This window comes from Thalia democratica, chromosome 6 (assembly GCF_965202585.1).
Source record: "Thalia democratica chromosome 6, ktThaDemo2.hap1.1, whole genome shotgun sequence".
Taxonomy (NCBI): domain Eukaryota; kingdom Metazoa; phylum Chordata; class Thaliacea; order Salpida; family Salpidae; genus Thalia; species Thalia democratica.
This window is the reverse complement of record NC_139170.1, coordinates 14,909,026-14,931,468: the sequence shown is the minus strand read 5'-3', so window position 1 is coordinate 14,931,468 and position 22,443 is coordinate 14,909,026. Positions and strand designations below refer to the sequence as shown.

General features: G+C 27.1%; 3 protein-coding genes and 2 non-coding genes across 5 annotated transcripts in view; all 5 read left to right on the top strand.

Moving 5' to 3' along the window:
• LOC145838842 (putative phospholipid-transporting ATPase IA) overlaps positions 1-14,756 on the top strand; it is a 46,372-nt gene extending 31,616 nt beyond the window's left edge. Inside the window, exons 20-33 of the mRNA XM_082946465.1 lie at positions 1,085-1,088; positions 1,897-1,999; positions 3,453-3,618; positions 5,467-5,558; positions 5,956-6,045; positions 6,851-7,054; positions 7,408-7,620; positions 8,445-8,591; positions 9,147-9,257; positions 9,558-9,632; positions 11,905-12,106; positions 12,476-12,537; positions 13,318-13,374; positions 14,556-14,756. Of these exons, the coding sequence (XP_082802591.1) occupies positions 1,085-1,088; positions 1,897-1,999; positions 3,453-3,618; positions 5,467-5,558; positions 5,956-6,045; positions 6,851-7,054; positions 7,408-7,620; positions 8,445-8,591; positions 9,147-9,257; positions 9,558-9,632; positions 11,905-12,106; positions 12,476-12,537; positions 13,318-13,374; positions 14,556-14,756 (1,727 nt within the window). The remainder of the gene's footprint in view (positions 1-1,084; positions 1,089-1,896; positions 2,000-3,452; positions 3,619-5,466; positions 5,559-5,955; positions 6,046-6,850; positions 7,055-7,407; positions 7,621-8,444; positions 8,592-9,146; positions 9,258-9,557; positions 9,633-11,904; positions 12,107-12,475; positions 12,538-13,317; positions 13,375-14,555) is intronic.
• Positions 1,384-1,457, top strand: Trnai-aau (transfer RNA isoleucine (anticodon AAU)). The gene has a single exon. It is a non-coding gene; the product is annotated as a tRNA-Ile (tRNA).
• Positions 1,465-1,536, top strand: Trnad-guc (transfer RNA aspartic acid (anticodon GUC)). Its single transcript has one exon. It is a non-coding gene; the product is annotated as a tRNA-Asp (tRNA).
• Positions 14,757-21,405: 6,649 nt separating the features above from the next.
• Positions 21,406-21,816, top strand: LOC145839554 (histone H3-like). The gene is made up of 2 exons (XM_082947158.1): positions 21,406-21,543; positions 21,613-21,816. The coding sequence occupies exons 1-2, from the start codon at positions 21,406-21,408 to the stop codon at positions 21,814-21,816; spliced, it is 342 nt and encodes a 113-aa protein (XP_082803284.1).
• A 189-nt stretch (positions 21,817-22,005) lies between these two features.
• Positions 22,006-22,317, top strand: LOC145838841 (histone H4-like). The gene has a single exon (XM_082946464.1). It carries the CDS (start codon positions 22,006-22,008, stop codon positions 22,315-22,317), a length of 312 nt encoding a protein of 103 aa, XP_082802590.1.
• The last annotated feature ends 126 nt before the right edge of the window (positions 22,318-22,443 follow it).

Genomic DNA, 22,443 nt, shown 5'->3' with positions numbered 1-22,443 from the left:
TAAATTGAGAAATTAAATTAAATTTTTGTTTTTTCGTACAATTGATGAACTTATTTTTCCAGGGTTTAAAAAACTGCAATATTTTACTTATAAAAAAACAGTGCTGTATAGGTTTATTTTTATAGACAACCAAAAATTAAAGCGTTTGGAACTTTACTAATATATTCTAATTTCAACAGTTTTTAGATATACATAAAGCATTTGTTTATTCTACCTTCATTTAGTATATATTTTGTTAAAAAATGTTAGTTCAAAAAAAGTTGGTTGCATTGTGGATAAAGTTGGTAGCTTATAGCTTTAGTTTGTTAAAATCATTACCTAAAAATTTGTTCTATATTTTAGTATTCAAGCATTGCTGTATAGACTTATGCTAATTTGTTTAATTCTTTAGCTTTATTATTTAAGAAATATTCAGTATTTTTGTACTAGTATTTTAGAAATTTCAGATTGTATGTAAACACAGATATTTCCCTGAAATAAAGTTATTGATATGTTTATGTTGTTTTCTCTCAGTGTATCTCAAAATGTGTACATAAATGAAAATACTGTGCACATAAATTTTGATTAGTTGTAAAACTATTTTAAAAATATTAAATTTTTTGTTTTGTACTTATAAGTTGTTGTTTTTAAAACTTAGAAACACTTGTAATATAATTGTAGTAAAAAACATACAGCAATATAACAGTAGTATTACTTCAAGAAAAAAGTGTTTACTTAACTATCTTGTGTTCACATAGTTAATTTCTATTTGCTATGCATAAACTAAAAAAAAATTGAAGACTACTGTTCTGTATATTCAGCTAATGCAAAATATGGTGTTGTTATAAAAAATTAAGTTTTATTTAGTATAATAAACGGTTTTATACATATATTTATGGTTATAATACTAACTGTTTTCTTTAAATTTATAACTCTTTAGTAAAATATTTAAAATGAAACAAATTATGTTAACTATTTAGTCTGTATTTAATTAGTTTAATTGAACATCGTATTATAGATTACACTTATATTAGTAAAAAACATCATTCTATAATTTTTTTTTAAATTAAACGCATTTTACTTTTACATTTGTTCAAAATTTCAGTTTTGTTTTCTTACGAGATGGGTTAATGCTGGTATAAAATGATTAAAACTTGTTGAAAGTATACAAGAAAGTATTTATAATAAAAAAGAAGTAAAACATTTGATGTATTTCGATAAAATAAAAAATCAGTAAAGTATTAGAGGATAATTATAAATTACATCAATAACTACAGATGAAAACGTGAACAAGTTGTAGTTTAATCCAGTCAAACAGCTTGCACAAAGTTAATCCTACAGCTTTATTACGTCATAATTCGCTATTATGTTTATATAACCAGAACAAATGCAATCTAGGCGTGTGGCCGGTTAGCTCAGTTGGTTAGAGCGTCGTGCTAATAACGCGAATGTCGCGGGTTCGATCCCCGTACTGGCCACATATCTTCCTCGTTAGTATAGTGGTGAGTATTCCCGCCTGTCACGCGGGCGACCGGGGTTCGATTCCCCGACGGGGAGCATTTTTTGTTTAAAATATTCGTATAGAAGAATAAGAATATTTGTTGGAGTTTATTTTTAAGTTATGAATAATTTATTAACAAAAAGTTATCAAACGTTATAACAAAATTTGCTTTATTTCTACGAAATTATTAAACTTTCTAAATCTAAAACCGTGATCTCTGCGGCTTTTAAAATCTGTAAACTTTGTTATTAAAATTGAATTAAGCATATGTTTTGTTATACATCTTTTTCTAATTTTTTTTTTCAGTTTATATTGAGAAACTTCGTTAAAGCAACAGTTTTAACTATCATAATAAAATAGCAAAGTATAAAATAATATTTATTTGAGTTGTTTGATAGCTTATTATTAACATTCAGATACCAAGCAGCCAGTCCTGACGAAAACGCTCTGATAAAATCAGCTAAAAATCTCGGCTTTGTCTTTTGCGTGAGAACTCCGGATACTATATTAGTTGATGAGGTAATTTTTGTCTCTAAAAGTATTTCAACTAGATATTTTGTTAGAAATATTTTTTTTTCTTTAGTTAGTTAGGTTACTTTTGTTTCTATTAGTTTTTTTTATAGAAATACATATTTTTGTTATTTAATTTAATTAATAGAATAGGTAACTTTTATTTCTAACACTAGTTTAGTTAGTTTTTTGTCTAAAATAAACAATTTGTTTTATTTCTTTAATAAGTAGGTCGAGTTATTTTTCTGAAATCATTTTAATAAGTTTTTTTTTGTACAATTAAAATATATTTATTTATACTTGATCTAATTTATGAGGTAGTTGTCATTTCTAACAATAGTTTAATTAATATCTACAAAATTTAATAGTTTATTTTTTCTTGTTTAATTAGTTAATGACATTGAAAGTTTGTAACAGTCTACATGAGTTTATTATTAATAGAAATGTTTAAAGTATTATAAGTTTTGTGTAGCTTATTTTTTAAATGTTTTCATAATATTTGTGCTTATATATGTCTAAGAATTAATTATTCCTATAGACCATCAAGTTTATTTTTAGTATATAGTAAAATTTCTACTTAAAAGTCGTGCACACTTAGAAATTTTAGTTTTTTGTTGCTGATATGTTTTTTTAAGTTTTTTCAAACAAAACATATTTATATTTGTAGTATAATATCTTAGTTTCAGCATTTACATTGATAACAATTTTGACAAGTTTTTATCATAAAATTGCTATGTTGTTCTTAAATAAACCTAAATTTTTACGTTTAAATCTAGTTTTTTATTGTTGTATACTTACAAGCGTGTGTTTTAAGTGAATATATCTAACACATAATTAAATAAATTTTAATGCTGATATATATATATATATATTAATATAAAGAAGACTTGTCAGTCAACAGTTGTTTTTATGTATTATTAAAGTTTTTTTTTACTTTTTTAAAGATATATTACTTTCTTTAATTAAAAGAATTCTAAATTTTAGTAATTTGATCTTTTTAAAGTCATATATTCCCCTTAGTACAAATGTATTTTGTTTCAAAAAATTACTGTTGTGGTTTATTCTTTTTACAGTTTTGATTAAATGTCTTTGTGGTTACAAGTTTTGAAGATAAACAAAATCTTTTTTAAGTTAATAAATATAATTAGCTATGACCAATATACTTTTGCTTAGAAAAGTATAAAAAATATTTTACATATATTTTAACAAAACTAAATTTTAAAACAATCTTATTGCTCTAAAAGTAAAATGTTTTCCGTAAAAAGTGATATTTATTTACAACAAGTAAAGAAAGACCGACTGTAAAAGTTATTAATAATTAATATTTATGTTGTTTTTGTGTTTTTTGTTAGTTAGACAAGAAGTTCATAGTTTTTTTTTAAACTGTTTAGACATGTCTCAACAACTAAAAGTTATTTAAACTTTAATATACTTGTAAAAAACACAATTTTGTATCCAACAGCTAGGCCAGGACCGTCAGTACAAGATACTGGCAGTTCTCGAGTTCAACTCGAACAGGAAGAGAATGTCGGTGATTGTCAGGAGTCCTGAAAACCAGATCTACCTGATGACGAAAGGGGCAGACGATGTCATAATGCCGAGACTGGCGCCCGATTCAAATTATAAAGGTTGTTTGAAGTTTTTAAAAAAAGCTTTAAGAACTAATTTTATATTGAAATCTGGACTGTGTTTTGTGATGATATTTAGTTCTTGCAATATCTTATGAAACAATTCATAAAAATCTACAAAAAATTCATAGCTTGTATCTCAAAAGTAACTTTTTTTTAATGGTAAAACCTACTGATAGCCTGGTTATTTATGTAAAAAATAAGAGTAACTTTGAAGAACGTGATTTACATCCCGTGCCCTAAATACATCAAATAATTATAATAAAAACTAAATTTAAAAATAGTAGTTAGAGTATAAAAAAGTTCAATATATACGATGCACAATTTAAAAGATTGCAGATATGACAGTTTTAATTTTTTTAAAGATTAACAATAGTAATTTGTAGAAAGACTTCGAATTTATACATAAAGTCTAATATTATTTCATTTATCATATTTTAAATTGTAAAGAATAACCACCAAATATTTTTATTTCTTAATATTTTACAAATAATTAAATTGAAAATACCCCCGTCGGGGAATCGAACTCCGGTTTCCGCGTAACAGGCGGGAATACTCACTTCTAAGCTATGTGGACAGTACGAAGATCGAGTCCGCGACATTCAAATTATTAGCACGACGCTCTAACCGACTGAGCTAACCGGCCACACGTCTAGATTACATTTATTTTGCTTATATAAAAACATTAGCGTAATATGACGTAATAATGCTGTAGGATGAGCTCTAAACATACTGCTTGAATGTTATATGACAGTAATAAAATGTAAACGTATTAAATTGAATAAACTAAAAACATTTAATTGTGTTCAATTATTTTGTATTATTTATGTGTATAAGTTAATCAAGTTAAACACAAACATCTTTGATGCTCAAAACTAAATGATGATAAAAGAAGCATCATTATTTGAAGTCGAAGTTTATGTGTATATTTTATTTAAATAATAGTAGTATTAGTGCGAATTAGTTATTCTATTTATTACCAGGTTTCAGTGGGAAAAAATTCTGATCTTGTCAAATATTAATAAAATAATTAAAACTTATTCGTGCATAGAAACAAAAACAAATAAATAAAGTTATCAAAAAGAAGTGTTTTTTTATGTTTAAAAGTATATATATATATATTAGTTAAGGTTTCAAATAAGTTAACGCCTAAAACTGATGAACTAATGTTTATTGGCATAATAAATATTTTATCAAATTCCATAGTACCAAAAATATTTTTGAATGATTGAAATGAATTAATAAACTCAAGTTTAAATTATGATACTCTCTAGATTTTTATAACTTTTTGACGTAGAAAAATAGTAAGTTACATATTTTTAAATGCGAATAAGTTTGTTTGTACTTAACAAATGAGTAAATTAAAAAAAATTAAGTGTGAAGATTTAATAAAATTTTTGTGCAGTGGAACTATATTTTAACAGTTGTCTTTAACAAATACTTAAGCTATTATTTTCTAAAGTTTACTTTAAATTTAAAACTCATTCGATTAAACCAGGGTTATATGACAGCTTTAATTTTTTTTTACAGATTAACAATAGTAATTTTATAATTTGTAGGAAAATAATCATAACGTCTAATATTATTTTATTTATCATTTTTCAAACTGTAACGGATAAACATTAAATATTTTTATATCTATATATTCTACAAATAATTAAGTTGATACCCCTGTCGGGAAATCGAACCTCGGTCGCCCGAGAATACTCAGCACCATATTAACGGGGAAGATATGTGGCCAGTACGGGGATCGAATCCGCGACATTCGCTTTATTAGCTTTTTATTAGTTGAAAAATAATACTTTGGTAGTTTATTTATTGTAAACGCTTACTTTTTTATTCAAATAGAAACAACAATCGTCCAATTAAAAGAGTATGCCGTAGAAGGGCTCAGAACTTTATGTTTTGCACAAAGAAAACTAACCGATTACGAATTTGAAGTTAGTTTTTACACTGTTTGAAAGATAAGTGTTTTTATAGCAGTTTAAAATTTAAAACTATAAAAAACTTAAGTGACGATTTATTTTACATTATTTTTAATAGAATACTTAAGAATTTCCTATTAAAGGTTACTGATTTTATAAAACAGTTGTTTGATTTCAAAAATGTTTCATAACTGTATAAAGATGAAGTTAAATATGAAAAAATAATTTATACCGACTGCTTTTAGAACACTTATATAAGCTGTTATAAACAGAAATATAGAATACAAATACTCGTTTAAAAATTCTTTTCAAAAACGAGTATTTGTATTTAATGCAATTAAATAGATGTTTAAGTTAAACAATAATAGTTAGAATATTGTAATTATTTATTTTAATTATAATTAAAACACAGAAATGGAATCAAGGTTATTACCAACCGGCAAGCAATGCAATACATAATAGAGAACTGTTACTTGCAGAAGCTTACGAAAAAATTGAAAAGGTGAAAATTAATTTACAATATAAAAGTTTTATACATTTTGATTTTTAAATGTGTTTTTAATGCAAAAATCCTAAATTTTAAAGCTTCTGAAATTAAATTTTTCAAAGAGATAAAAGTTGTTTAAGTATTCGTTGCCAAAAGAAATAAGAGTAAACACATAAGTTATTTAAAACAAACTTTTTGCAAAGCGTATTAAAGGTACTTGTATAATTTTAAGGCTTTCCTCTTTTTTTTAATTTCGAAATCTTAAAATATTCGATATTTTTAAAGGACAAACATATTTGTTTGTTAAACCACCAATAATGATACCCCAAGCTATGAACCTCTGCAAATGAACCATGAAATAAATAATTAGAATGAATTATAAAATAACTGTTAGCACTTCAGAAATAGCTAAATTGAATTTCAGTGCATTCCCTTGAAGAAAGCTTAAATCTATTTTTTAGAACATTTTTTGCAGGTCAGAGTTGTTAAGGTTCATTTTAATAGTTTAAATATTTTTATCCATTAAGTTTTATCACCTTTGACAGTTACTTACTTTTTATTATGATTTTCACGCTACCTCAAATTATCAGCCTAAAAATATAATTTCTAAATTTTTCAAAGATGTGCACTGAATAAAAACTTATGAATAATAAGTTATTCAGTATGTATTTTTGATTAAACTCTTAACCTTCTAATGTTGTCTATGTTAGTTAAACTTATTTTTAATTCCAAAGAACCTCTTTTAAATCTATAAAATAAGAACACACATTTGAGGAAAAAGTTACTTTGTCCTAATTTCCTTTTATTCAGTTTTTTTCAGAACTTGTACCTTCTCGGGGCGACCGCCATAGAAGACAAGCTGCAGGACGAGGTGCCGGACACGATAGAAATTTTGCTGCGGGCCAACATCAAGGTGTGGGTGCTGACCGGGGACAAGATCGAAACCGCGCTGAACATCGCCAACTCGTGCAAGCTCATCAACGAAAACATGAAGTTGTTCGTGTTGAAGAGCAACAGCTTCGACGTTCGTTTGTTTTCATGGTATAAAATGGGATTGTTAAAGATTTATTTTTGTAATAAAAGTTTGATTAATATTAGTGAGATTTGAAAAAACTTTTGTAAAAGAACTATTCATATCTGAAAAAAGTGCGTGTATCGGCAAAAAAGCAATACTATTTTTTTTTAATAGCAAAATACTCTGTTTCTGTTTTTTTTTTTAACTTTCACTACTCAGTAACAATACTTTATTTAAGAACGAACAAAAGTTTTTTTTTCCAAATAACATCAATTTAAACTAACTATTTCATTTGAAATACTTTTTTAAATCTTTTTTAGTTAAAACAAGCGCCGTTAAACTTTTCAACAAACGTCGAACAGGCGATCCAGCAGGAGATCGAGAGAGCGCTCATCCACATAGGAGAGACCAACTTGCGCCAGGCCGACCAACTCAACCTGGGACTCGTCGTCGCCGGCCCCTCCCTCCATCTCGCCACTCATGACGTCACAAAGTTCCTCGACGTCGCCCTGTCGTGCAAAGCTGTTCTCTGTTGCCGGGTTTCCCCCATTCAAAAAGCTGACATCGTCGATCTGGTAATAAAACAATGTGTTATCATTTACTCTTGAAATTATTACAATTATTATGATTTAAGTTGTTAATCAAAAAACTAAAGTTCTGAACTTCAGCAAAGAAAAGTAAACATATTGATATTTGTCTTTTCACAAATTTATTTCATAAACAATGTTTCGCTCAATGATCTTGTCAGAATAAAAAGTTTGAAAACATTAATGTCATATAAAAAAACTATTAATAAACATGAACTATTAGCTAAAACGAGAAAATAAAATAAAAATGTATAAAAAAATTAAACAAGATCTAAAAATTGTTATTTATTAGTTTTAGTTACCTATGGTCCAAACTTTTTTTTTTTGAAAGCTTAAAATAAATTTAGTAACTTATAGTAGAAAACACATTATTCTTTATTACTTAGATTACAAAAACAATTAATTTAAATAAATTACCTTTATACTATTTATTTATTTACATTCAAAACAACGTGTTGTAAAAAGTATTTGAAAAAAAATGTTAGACCTTTTTTAAAGAGTATTAAGGCTTTTGTAGTACAAAAAACCTTTTTTTAATTAATAAAAATATGCTGTTTTCGTAAGAATTAGAAAAACTAAAAATTAGCGATAATTTGCTAGTTAGATTATTGTGTGTTTTAATAAATACATTCATAAAATTTAAATTTTTTAACCATAGTTTTTAAATCATAATAAAGATATTGTTAGTAATGCAAGATACAAGTTTTGGATATTTTAGATATAAAATGGTCATATTTTTTATAAGCTATTTTATTTATTTTGTAAAATTTTAGATAAAACTTTTAAAGGTGGAAAGTTCAATATTTATACAGGTGAAAGGACACGTTCACAAGGTGACGCTAGCGATAGGCGACGGAGGAAACGATGTCCCGATGATCCAGTCAGCACACGTGGGTGTCGGTATATCGGGGCAAGAAGGACTTCAGGCCGCCAACGCGTCTGATTACTCTGTTGCTCAGGTTTAAATAATAAAAAAATAAAATTCTATGCCAATGAATGCATTTTTTAATTTTGAAAAAAGTAGTTTCTATTGGAAGAGACATTTATATATGATTTAAAAGTTTTCCAAAATGAATAAGATTACACTGTTGCTTAGAGTTAAAAATTACTTTTTTAAATAGTTTAGCAAAGCTGAACTATGTTTGTAAAAAACCGTTATCGCAAGACTTTTTGTTTTTGGTGCATATTAGTTTTATTTTTCAATTTTCTTATGTACTCAGACTAGGTTTTTGTCACTCAGGCTGGCTTTATTTCCTCGTAGATTGGCAACCCTGATTGTTTTAAACACGAAGTTTGTATTGAGGTGAAAGTTTTAAAAATTTAAAACAAGTTTTTATTTTCGTTTATGTATTACTGTTTTTATTGTTTGTATTTATGAACAGGCATTTAAAATTATTTTTTAAGAAATCTATTTTTAGCCTCTAATTGTAGTATTGAAAATATTTTACTACTTAAATAAAAAACATGTAATTTTTGTTTTGTTTTAATATTGTCACATATCTACATTTTTTCAGTTCAAATATTTAAAGCCACTGCTTCTAGTCCATGGTAGTTGGAATTACACGAGACTGGCCAAATGTGTTTTGTATTCGTTTTACAAAAATATATGCTTGTACATGATTCAAGTATGTTTACTTGATTATTTGTTTATAATTACTTGATAAAAACATTTTTGATTATTAAATGCTCTGTTTGTTACAACTTTAAATAAAAATGGTTTTTTTTTTATATAACTTTTCAAAGTTTTGTTGCCCGCTGAAGGCTTTTTGTAGTAGTTATGGCCTTTCAAACTTATAAAAAGCTGACGACTCCTTCCCTAAATAAAATCACTTTATTTCTAAAATAACATAAAATATAACTATTATGTTACCTTATAAAAAATATCAAATAAGTTGTGATTTTTTATCTTACGTTATTTTCTACAGTTTTGGTATGCTTTTTACAATGGGTTCACTGGTCAGATTCTTTTTGATAGATGGACCATCTCTGTTTACAATATGGTCAGTTATATTTTAATTGTTAAAATTTAATAAGTATTAGTTAGTCTTAAAAGTTATAGGCTTTGATTCTACTTATATGTTTCAGGCTAATTTAGTTTTAACATAAATAAAATTATAATTTTATAGCAGATTTTTTTAATAAACTATATAATGCAATGCGAAAAAAATTACTTAAGTAGTAAGAAAAAAATATTTTTTTAAAGCGTATAATCCATAAATTAATTTATATAAATTTTCAAATTTTTAGTAAGGTTGTTGTACAACTGGATTTTAAATATTTTCCGTTAAATATTTAGTTGAATAACATTTTTTTTTACTTAATTGTAAAAGCTCTAAAAAAAATTTTTTGTGTTAGTTATACCATACTTTTTTTTTATCTGTAGAATAATACAACGCTACTATTTTCTAATAATAAGTATACTAAGTTTAAGGTGGCCAAATATCATAGTATCCTCAAAAATTTTTGATTCTGATATTTTTTAAAGATCGTAAAATTCACTGGAATTTTTAGCTTTTTTTTTCGAAAAACCCTTGAACTTTTGGTTTATTTTAAAACATACATCTTACATTTAATTTCACTTTTGTTATTTTGGTTTTAAATATGAACGTTTTAAAACTATAAAAGGCATACTTCTATGAAAGTTATGATAAACTTTTAGTTAGTTTAAATGTATCCAAAAAATGGCTTTGAAAATGTTTTTATATTTGAAAGTATAGAAAGCTTTGTGTTTTTTTTTTTTCCAAAAGCTAAATATTTTTCTTGTTTGCTTAAAAGTTAATTTATTTTTCACAATTTTATATTTTGTAAAAAATTTGCTTGACACTTTATGTTCCTTAACAATAAAGAAATAAATAAACACATTTCTGTATAAAGAAACCAGCATTTTTACCTAAATTTTTCTAAAAATAGTTTTTTTTACTGAACACTTGTACAAAAGTTAAGTTTAGATAATTATTTGATATTTATATGAATATTTTTATCTTGTAATGGAAATAGTAATTTGAGTTTGAAAGACCAATTATAATATACTATAATATTAAAAAAAGAACTTAATACTAACATGTATGTAAGCTACTTCTGTATTACACCAAATTTTTTAAGATATTACCAAAAACAAATTAAGTTTTTAAACAGTGAGGCCGTGTTTGTTTAATAAATAAAACGGTAGCTTAAAAACGCAACTAGGTAATAAGACTTTTTTGTTTTATCTATATATAAGGCTTTAAACAATTTTATGACAAAAACATGATAAAAAATGCTGGTTGCAATAGAAAATTCAAAACATGTTAAATTTATTAAACCACCTGATTTAATTTTTAAAAAGGGACAAAGAAACATATAGTTTAAAAATGATGGAATAAGTTCAAAATACATAAAAAAAGTTCCGTAAAACTTTTTAATGCCCTTTTTAAAGCATATCAGAACTTTGTTTTATGTTATTGTTTGTTAAAGCAAAATTTGGTTTTTTTATGCTATTATAATTTCAAAAATTCTGTTAGTTTAGTTCAGATAATAAAATTGTTTTATAAAGTTGTTTATAATAAAATTGTTAAGCTAGTATAAAGTTTTAGTTCAGGTTGTAATATAAATAAAATATTTGAAGATTGGGTTCATTTAGCATCTAAATTACTAAATATTAAATCAATTTATTACTTTACAAAATTAAATAAAACACAAAAACCGTTTATTTCATTTCTATAAGTCCTGAAGCTTTATTATCTTCAGTATTTAATTATATGGGTAAGATTTTTTTTTATAATTGTTTAGTGCTTTTATTTATTTCAAGCAATATCCTATATACCATGTAGTTTAAAGGACATCTCAATAAGGTTTTAAGTGTTCTTCCACATTGAAAATGCGTGATTAATTTTTATACTTTTACGCAATTCCCTACAAAGTTGTATTTACTGAAACCAATAAGACTCAATTTTTATATATTTCGCATCTTATGGCTTTGAAACGTATTGAAATCGAAGAGCATACACTGGAGAAAAATAAAACTTGTACATGAAAATTCCCTTAAAATTTTAGTGGCACTCACGGCATATCAGAATGTTTGATAAACGTTCATTAAAGAAGTAGTGCACGCTTACCCTGTATTAAACAAGCTGTGCAAAAGTTTAAAGCCTTTTGTCAATGGAAGCTTTTTCCCGAGTTTTTTAAAGCCTGAAAAATCAGCTCATTTAGCGCAATACAAAACAAATACAAAACCCCGTTTAAAACTCGCACATGAACATTTCCACTAAACATTCGAAAAAATCCCCGAAACAGATATTCACGGCGCTGCAGCCGTTCACCATCGGAATATTCGACCGGACTTTCCCGCGCGACGTCATGTACAAGTACCCGGTGCTGTACGGTTGCACGCAGCACTGCGACGACTTCAACACGTACGTGTTCTGGCAGATGGCGGCCGGCGCGCTGCTCCACTCCTTCATCCTCTTCTTCTTGCCCACCATCGTCCTGGAAAAAGGTCCGCTTTGTTTTGATTACTGATTTATAATTTTTATAGTATGATAGATGTATTAGTTTTTTTAGTTTGAAGTAGCCAAAAATTTGCTGTTAAAATGAAATTAAAAAAATCTTTATCGAAAATTTGTTAACTTGCTTCTTTTTTTTTAGTTTATTAAGTTGAGCTTGCTTTTTATAACCTTGTATGATTGCGTCATGATCAATTTAAATTTTAATATGTCTTTTGAAAAACAGTTTGAAGTTTTATTTTACTTATAATAATGTATTAAATATTTCGAAAAGCTTTAATATTTGATAAATTTATAAAAATAAACAACGTACTGATTAAGAAAGTGTCATTTTCTTTAGGTAGTAATTATATGTTTTTCAGCCTCTCTCTTACCAAATGGAAAAATGCACAGTTATTTATTTCTTGGAAACTTTATTTTCACTGTTAGTTTGAAATTTTTAGACTATACACAAATATTGATAACTTTTACAGGGTTGCCAAAAAACTCGAAAACCTGGAATTTGAGTTTATTTGAAAAAAAAAAAACTTGGAAAAACCTAAAATTTTAAACAATTTTTACATGTTACGTAGAAAACTTTTGATTTGACTCAAAAGATCTGCCATATAAATAAAAAAATATTGTCATCATAAAATATTTTTTTTAACACATTTGAAGCAGCTTTACAGTATCTTTTCAATGATTTTATACTATTAAACACAGTTTTTTACCTTCAACTTAACTTCAAACTAAAAATAGACCCAAAAACGTGTACTTTTAAAAACCTGGGGGTAATTTTTAAAAACCTGGATGAAATTTGCCAAAAACATTTTGCAGCCCTGCTTATAAAAGTTAATAAATTTATTTAAGCATCTAATTTCATTTTAATATAACTTAATAAAGTGTTCAAAAAATTGTTTTTTTACTATACTATTTACTTATATTTATACATCGTTATAAAATCATATCTTATGTTTTTTAATTATAGTCATTAGTTAGTTTATACTTCAATACTTTTTTTTACAACTGTGTTTGATAACTCACTTAGAATACTTAATTAAAGTTAAATTAGTTTAATTAAAATTTAAGTGTTACTATGAAAAATAATAGATAGTATTGTCAGTTAATGTAACAAAACTGTTTTTTTTACTTTCAAAAAAAGTTTTGTAAAACTGAAGTTTAGTCGCTAAATAAAGTACATTAATAAATATAAAATTTTCAACAGTATGTTTGTATCACCGTATCACTAAAAGCCGGTTTAGAATTCAATAGCTGGACTAAAGTTAGTTTTATTTTAAATTTAAAACATAGTAGTACTTGTATATTGTTTGTTTAGTAAATTAAAAGCTACATGCTTTTTCAGAATAACAATTTAAAATGTTAGTAAAAAAAAAATGTATTATTTTCAAAGCTTTCATTTTTTACGATTTTTCACCTAAAAAACCTAAACTAAAAAAAGTATGTTTAGATGGAATATGTAAACTTATTTGAATTTACAATAGTTATAGTTTCAAAGTTTTACTATTTGTTAAGTTAAATAAGATTCTTAAAGTTTGTTTTATACAAGGTTTTTTTTAGCTATTGAAATATATTTCATTGGTTTAAACTATGTATCTAACAAAATTATTAAAAATTAATTTTATTTAAAAAGTAATAAGTAGCTTGTGATGCAATCCTATTTCAAAATATAGTAATAAATCAACCTAAACTAAAATTCAATAAATGTGAATTTAACTTGTCACTTTTTAGAGCACACATTCAGGATTTTTTTTTATCTTGTATCCCAAAATTGGACTTAAGTATCTGCATATGGATACTTTACTGTTTTATTAAAACCTGCCTATAAGTATATACAAAAACCCTAATCGGATGGACTAAATTTATTTAAATTCTTTTTAAAGCCTTAAAAACGAAGTTAATTCATTGAAAAAACAGATTAAAATTAAAAATTTATTTTATAGTATTGGACAAATGGTTTTTGTATGGGGTAATCTTATTAAAATGTTTAAGCACTGCCCTAAGCCAGGAATGTCCTCAATGATGTATGAATTTACCAACAATTTAATATTATAAAGGCCATATTCTACAAACTAGTTTAAAGTTTGATCTTAAATTGATTTTAAAACTTTTTTATCTAAAATTGGGACAAGATTGATCTAAAAAGTCTATCTTTTGATTTCTCTAACTATCTAAATTGCTTAACTATAACAAACTACAAAACAAATGTTTACTATAAAGTAAGTTGTGTTAAACATTTATCTGCTCAGTAATTGCTTAAGTAAATATAGTGCTACTGCAAAATGAATTAATTTTGTTAAAGTAATTAAAGTTTCTAAATGTTGCGGTTTAGATAAAAGGTTGCGCTGTCCTAAGCAAGTGAGTGCTTTTTTCTCAGATTTTTAAAATATGAAAAAGAAGTGTTTATACTTGAGTGATTTCTTTTATACAATAATAATATTACAGTGGGCGCATATTTCGGTGTGGGGAAGTATTGGTTTCTGGTTTCTCTTCTGCATTTTGTACCAATACATGTTTCCGACCCTTCCCTTCGGAGATGTATTTTACGCGGTTTTTTGGAACATGTGCGAATCGCCACATTTCTGGCTCGGATGCCTTCTGTTTCCCATCATAACTCTGTACAGGGACGTCATATTCAAAGTGTGAGTTCAAACTCGAAGTTTTTTGTTTTACCTTGAAATTTTATGTGTAGTTTTCATTTAATGATTGGGCTGTTTTGTTTTCAAGATTTATGAAATAAAATAAAAACTATTTGAACTTAAATAGATAATTTTATAATTTATATATTTACTATTATATGAATTAAAAACTAAACTTTATAATATTTTTAACCTTTTATGATTAAATAGTCACTATAAAAAAGTTACACTAGTTATTTTTAAGTCATAAGTAGTAGTATAAGCTATTTTTATGTAATCTTGATCAGATTTAATTAACTATTATCTAGGTGGAATCGGTCGTTCAATCAGGAAACGATAAGAAACAAGGTACGATTTAAAATAGCTGAACAGAAAAAGTTTCACCAAAGATTTCCATCAGAGTTAGTTTAATGAATAAAATTATAGAACTTTTTAACTTTCTTATTTTAACTTTTAGTTTACTGAATTGATTTTATAATTTGTGTTTTATAAACTAAGCCTTGATTTTAAGTATTTAAGTTCAAGGGTTCTAAGAAAAAATCTTCTACATAAAGGTATTTTTTCAAATATTGATTTTCCTATAATTAATTTAGAAGTAAAGAAAATTTAAACAAAAGCGAAAAAAACAAGCCTGATAGAAATACTGATGTAGAATACACATTTGAATACGAGTATGTAGATGAAGACCAAAACTAAAACACATAGTTTGAATTTTTTCATGTAACTTTCGCTTTTATATACGAGATTGTTTTTTTTTTTTTCAGTTTTCAAAAATTCAAGCATAGCATGTTCACTGTTGTTTTTATTTTTAGTCGAAATGATCAACACATAGCTTCTTTAAAGCGTAATATAAGTCTATATTTTATTGAACATGATAAAGAAATCGACGCCCAAAAATATGGTTTAAGATCTGATGTATAGAAAGACCTTTCAGTTCGCTACACACCACATATTTATCTTAACTGTTTTAAGCTATAAAATAAAATAAAAATTGAAAGTTTTAACTTTTAAATAAACAAGAATATATAAATAGAAAAAAAACATACACTAAAAAAACTTAGAATAATTGAATTTCTTAAAATAGTTAGTGTTTAATTGTTAGAGTTTTTTGTCTAGAAACATAAAATCTATGCGCTTATTAAAAAAAAAGTATTCTCACTATCTATTATAAATTTTAATATAACTGTAAATGTAGACAAAACATTTAAGTTCAAATAAAGCAAGATAAACCACCAAAATAGACACAAAACAAAAAATAATTTTTAATAAACTCTTTACAAAGATTAGCTAAGATATTTTTAACTTTCTATTTTAGCAGTTAATCTACTCAACTTTATTTAAAAACAATTTTATCAAGAACTTAGTAAATATACGGAAAAAAAGAAATATAGACTTATTTAACAAATTTTTAACAATAGTATAAATATAAAGTAGTGATTGCCACAATCTAAACTGGATCAACGCCATTAGAACCCAATCAACATACTAACTGAGAATAGTGAATGCTCGGAAATCCGGCCGGTTTCAGTCAAGAAGTAGATTTTAATATTCAGCAAAAATCAATGTTTTTGTATAAAACCGTAATGAAAACGATGTCTTTATAATAATAGATGTTTATTAGGTAGATGCTTCAAATATCATTTTACTAACCATATAAGCTTATTTAATTATTTGATAATATTAAGTGTACTACTGAATTTCAATATAGAGTATTTAAATTTATTATCGAATATATTAACTTCACTATTAATGTATTAAATAAAAACCCAACTTACTAAACAGAAAATGATGTATAACAACACGTTGAGTGTATTGAATACACAAAGAGTGAAAACAATGTTTAGTAAAAAATTAAGGATTTTGAACTTATTGACTTCTATTATTTGCTCAACTTAGTTCTGTTAAGCAGTTTGTAAAAATGTTTCTAATAACTCTATACAAACACAAAATTTAAAACTAAGTCTATTTAGCTAATAGCTGTTTCACTAAACCAAACTCATTATCAGAAAATATTGCCCCTTTTATTCAGACATTTGGTGGTCTCAGACCGTAGTTTTAGTTATTTTTTACTTATCATACAACCCTAGAATATCTAGTGTATGTTAATTAGTTATTAATTTACATTTTTGCTTCCTTACTAATTAAAAGTCACACTTTAAATTTTTTGTTTGTGTTAACAACTGGGTTTTGACCTTGTAACTTTCAACTCAAAGAGTTTTCAATACTAGCAATTATTGGACCCCTACACCATATGGCCACACAGTAATTTTATAGTTTATTATTATACAATTGAATACAACGTTTCAGTACAGAACTTTAATATTAGACCTGTTTTAAAAATGGCAAATTTTTATTGTTTTATATAGATAAGAAATTTAGAAATAAATATGAAACATAGTTTTATTAGTAATTTTTGCTGATAAACACAGGTTTAATTCATCTTAGCTATTGCAGTTGATAAAATAGTACAGTTTATAGTATAAATTAGTTAACTATGTACCACATTTTTCAAAGAAAAATATTTTTAGATATGTATACTAACTAGATTTGTTGTGGTCGTTATTTTATTCCTTAAGAAGTTTTAAATGGCTGCATGTTTTATTACAAATGAGCAGCAGTTTTTATCGTTTTGTTCAAATAAGCATGAGTTCGAAACTAAGTGTGCACTTTTTTTTAGTAATTAGTGTACAACTTTCTAATAACTATTCTTTTTATTTGACACATTAAAAGCTTATATATATGTATTAATTCTTTAATTTTAAGCTCAAGGAAACAGTTATTAAAACGAGATGATGCATTATACATGGTGGCCACTAGTTGTTGGAAAATTTTTCCTGGTTTTCAAAATTTTTTTTAGATATTTGAGAGCACATCTTTTTTTGAAAATTTTCAGTAAAAAATTAATCTTAAAATAAAAAAATTGTTCTTTGATAAATTTAAACTAATTAAATGATACATTATAACTATTATCTAATATTTGTTTTTTTTTTTCTATTATAACCTGTACCAATATTTTAAACCAATTTCTTCAAAATTCTTCTCATATGACTGTTAAAAGCCTTTATGTTGATATATAATATAAACAGTTTGTTAGTTTCAATTTATTACTTTTAATTAATAATTATCAAGATATCTAACAAAATTTGCAACAACTAATACAAAGCTAAATAAAAGCAACTAATGAATTATAACTTATACAATAAAACTAAGGTTTATTATAGCTGCTACGGTATTAAATATTGCATCGGACATTTTTGTTTTGCTCTGCTCTTATTTTAATCTTGCTTTTAAATTTCTTTTTCTCTTAGCTTCTTTTAATTACAGAGGCAAATTTATCTACTCCAAAAACTATGACAGCGCTTCACAGAGACTAGATAGTATTTTCTTTTAAAACCTAAATGTTGAAAAGTATAAGTATCTTTCTATTTAAAAAAAATGTCATTCTTTTATTTCATAGCCGAAGTCAATAACTTAAGTTGCATCAGTCAGAAATCGATTATTGTTTACTGACTTTACTTGACATTCAAAACATTTAACTTAAAATAAAAATTAGTTTCATTAGTTAAAGAATTAATTTATTTATTACTAATTAAAAACTTGTACTATGTTATTTTAAGTCTACGATAAAATTTATATTTTTTAGGAAAAAGTTAAAAAATAATTGAAATTTTAAAAAATTCGATGTATTTACGATTTTGTACATGTTTTTTCAAGTTTTTTTTTAAATTTCCCAGGATTTTTTGCCTAAATTGTCAAGTTCCATGTTTTTGGGTTTTGTGGCCACCCTGATTATATAAAACAAACTTATCATTCATTTGTAATTTTTTGTTATATGTAAATAATAAATGCATAATTTATATTTGAACAAATTTACAAAAACCAACTTAAATTAAGTCTTAAGTATAAGATCTAACAACATTTACAAAAGTTACCATCTACTTATAAAAACTTTAACTTCATTAAAAAAAACCACTTTATAATAATAAACAATATTTTATAGTCATTTATTGTTTATTTTGTACTGCTAAAATAAAATCAGTTCATGTTTAAACTAAGAAGACTTTGCACTGTTATTATGAAAATGTAAAAACCAGCTTACAGCAAAAAAAAATTTGAAATTTTCAAAAAAAAAATTACATCTGGTTTTGCATTATTTGGTTTTAAATGTAATTAAAAATACTCAGCATGTGTAAAAATTATAAAAGTAAAAATACATCTATACTCTTTAGAAATTTGTACTCAAATATGTTTAAGATGTATTCTTTTTATAAATCAGCAGTAAACTCTTCCTACAACCTTAAAAATACACAAAAAAAACAGATAATTATTCAAAAACATAGAATTTTCAAAAATACTTTTAGTTTAATCTTTTGCTTTATGATGTGTTAATACATTCTCAATAAATAATTAATTCATAGTAAAAGTTATGCTAATGTATTTATGTTTTATTTTTGACCAAGATATTCTATCAAAATATAAGTGGTGCAATTAATCAATTCGTTTATATATTTATTGATTATGTTTTGTAACAATATGTGTTAGATATTAAAAGAACATATGTTATCATAGATAAGACTGATCATTGTATTTTCTTATAATACGGTAAATTTTATTGTACATTAAAATACAAGTTAAATTTTTCTAATTTTACTTAATGAAAAAAAAAAAAGTAATTAGGGTTGTTAGATTGTTATTGAATACAATATTCATAAGACTTCATAAGACATCTTTATTTACTTGTATTATTAAACATACTAAAAGTGTATTTTAAAAATTCGTTTAATTATACTTAATCTAAATTTAATGACAGTTTTGTTTATATTATTTACTCTAAGACAGATGTAGTGTATATGTGATGGTTTTAATTTTTACTTCACTCCCTTCTATTGTTAGAACTATCAGTTGTAGTTTCTTTATAAAGGTATATAAACCGTATATAAAAGATATTAATAAACGATCCATTGATAATTAATATTTTCAAAAACCTTAAATATAAAAGTTATTAAATGTTTTGAAAGTTTTGGTTGAATGATTAGTCTGTAAGTTTTTATATAAACTTATTAGGTTTTAAATGTCTCTTAATCTTCTAAAGAAATAGATTATTGTACATTTGTACAAAATATTTAAAACAAACTTTAAAAGACCCATTACTTATTTAAGTCAGGTTAATAAATGACATTAAAGTATTTAAATTTTATTGATTTATTCATATTAAACTTTATTAATATGAAAACTGGACATAAAACTGGTTATTTTGTAATGTAAAGAAAAAGTGCACAACATTTGATAGTAGCCCTGTATTGTGATTAAAAACTTTTAAAACTTTACTAAAAATTCTTTGTAGTTGTTTTTTGATAAGCAACTATGAAATTTTTGCTTTATATGAAGCTAACTAAATTTAGATGTTAAACTTCATTGCAAAAATTTTTCACAGTAGTGACGTAGCACAAACTTTAACATTTTGAAAGTAAAACTAGAAACTATATAAACCTATAAACTATTAGGGTGGTAGGTGGGGACGGATGGTTTGACTCAACAGCGCCGCAAGTGGGCAACGGGCAAAAATTTCATCTTTAAAAACGAAATTTGCAACAAATTGACTATGGAAAAAAAATCTTGCGCCATCAAACGGTCAATGGTAAAGTGAAACCTGTTTTCATTAAAATACGTCCGTAACGAATTAATATTCTAAAAGAAATAGTTAATTTGCATAAACGTAAAAATAAAACTATGCTTTTATGAGCATATGCGCTTTAAACTCACATGCTAATGCTCGTATTAATCAGTAAAAGGTACTTCACAAAGTAAAACTGCTCAACAGTCAATTCGTCACAGTCAGTAACTACTGAAAGTATTGTTTCGGTTGCTTTAAAATACATACAAAATGTCTACGACAGCAGTAGCAGCACCAGCAGTAGCAGCGGCGGCCGCAGCCAAGGCCAGGTCTTCCAAGAGACCAAGCGCCAAGAAGGCAGAACACCCGACTTACAAGGAGATGATTAGCTCTGCCCTGGGAGCAATGAAGGAACGAAAAGGTACATCCCGCCAGAAGATACAAAAATATATCGCGGACACCTACAAGCTTGACCTCTCAGCTTCTAATTCTCACTTGAAGAGAGCACTTACCAGCGGCGTGGCCAAAGGTTCTTTTCTCCAGACTACTGGAAAAGGCGCTTCCGGCTCGTTCAAGCTTGCTCCAATGCCAGCTGCTGGTCCCAAGAAGAGGACAAAAAAAGTAGCTAAAAAGCCAGCAGTAAAGAAGGCCGCAGCAAAGAAACGAGTAAAGAAGTGTGCTCCCAAGAAGGCAGCGAAAAAACCAGCAGCCAAAAAGCGACCTGCTAAAAAGTGTGCTCCTAAGAAAGCAGCATCTAAAAAAGCTGCAAGCAAGAAGAAGAAAGTAACCAAGAAGAAGCCGGTAGCCAAAAAAGCATCTAAGAAGGCAAGTACCAAGAAGAGCTGTAAAAAATAAGTTGTTCTTTTACCCAAGGTCCTTTTCAGGACCACTCAATCAAAATATTAACAAAACATGAAATGCTAATAACAACAGTAAATTAAAAGTATGCAAATTAGTCAATGAGATACAGCGGAATCGCTTGCGTCCGTGTCTCCGTAAACAGTATATATACAGTCTTCCAGCGTATAGCTACATTATCAAAATGGCTCGTACCAAGCAAACCGCTCGCAAGTCAACCGGAGGCAAGGCTCCAAGGAAACAGCTCGCCACCAAGGCCGCTCGCAAGAGCGCACCCGCTACCGGAGGTGTGAAGAAGCCTCATCGCTACAGGCCCGGCACAGTTGCTCTGAGAGAAATCAGACGCTACCAGAAGTCAACTGAGCTTCTTTTGCGCAAGTTGCCTTTTCAGCGTCTTGTACGTGAAATAGCTCAAGACTTCAAAACTGACTTGAGGTTCCAAAGCAGTGCCGTAATGGCTTTGCAGGAAGCGAGCGAGGCCTACCTCGTTGGTTTGTTCGAAGACACTAACCTTTGCGCGATCCACGCCAAGCGTGTGACAATCATGCCCAAAGACATCCAGCTCGCCAGGAGAATGCGTGGCGAAAGAGCTTAAGCATTAGCTAAAACCGGTCCTTTTCAGGGCCACTTTTAAACTTTGTTTGATAGTGAGAGAAAATAAACCAAACGAAAGAATGTAAGTTAGAGACTTTTCTGAGTATGCAAATTAGTTTAGTAGTAACCGTACGCGTCCGTAACAGCTTATAAATAGACTCGACGGACTGCCGAAAGCACTATAATCAACATGTCTGGACGCGGCAAAGGAGGTAAAGGCTTGGGAAAAGGAGGTGCTAAGCGCCATCGCAAAGTACTTCGCGACAACATCCAAGGCATCACTAAGCCTGCAATCCGCCGTTTGGCTCGCCGAGGCGGAGTGAAGCGAATCTCGGGACTGATTTATGAAGAAACGAGAGGCGTCATGAAAGTTTTCTTGGAAAATGTTATTCGCGATGCAGTAACATACACAGAGCACGCCAAGCGCAAGACCGTCACAGCACTCGACGTCGTATACGCACTCAAGCGTCAAGGAAGAACCTTGTACGGCTTCGGTGGCTAAACATTTAGCAAACGCGGTCCTTTTTAGGACCACCCATTTCAAAATCAAATTTCTTCAACACTGCTAAACAAACATTTTGACAAGATTAAAGAGCAGCTACGACATATGCAAATTAGTTGTTCGTTC

What these genes read in the sequence shown, in the direction of transcription:
- LOC145839554 (XM_082947158.1), top strand. Translation starts at nt 21,406, where the DNA reads ATGGCTCGTACCAAGCAAACCGCTCGCAAGTCAACCGGAGGCAAGGCT. An exon ending in ATCGCTACAGGCCCGGCACA is followed by an intron (nt 21,544 to 21,612) that starts GTTGCTCTGAGA and finishes TTGCCTTTTCAG; the next exon opens with CGTCTTGTACGTGAAATAGC.
- LOC145838841 (XM_082946464.1), top strand. Translation starts at nt 22,006, where the DNA reads ATGTCTGGACGCGGCAAAGGAGGTAAAGGCTTGGGAAAAGGAGGTGCT.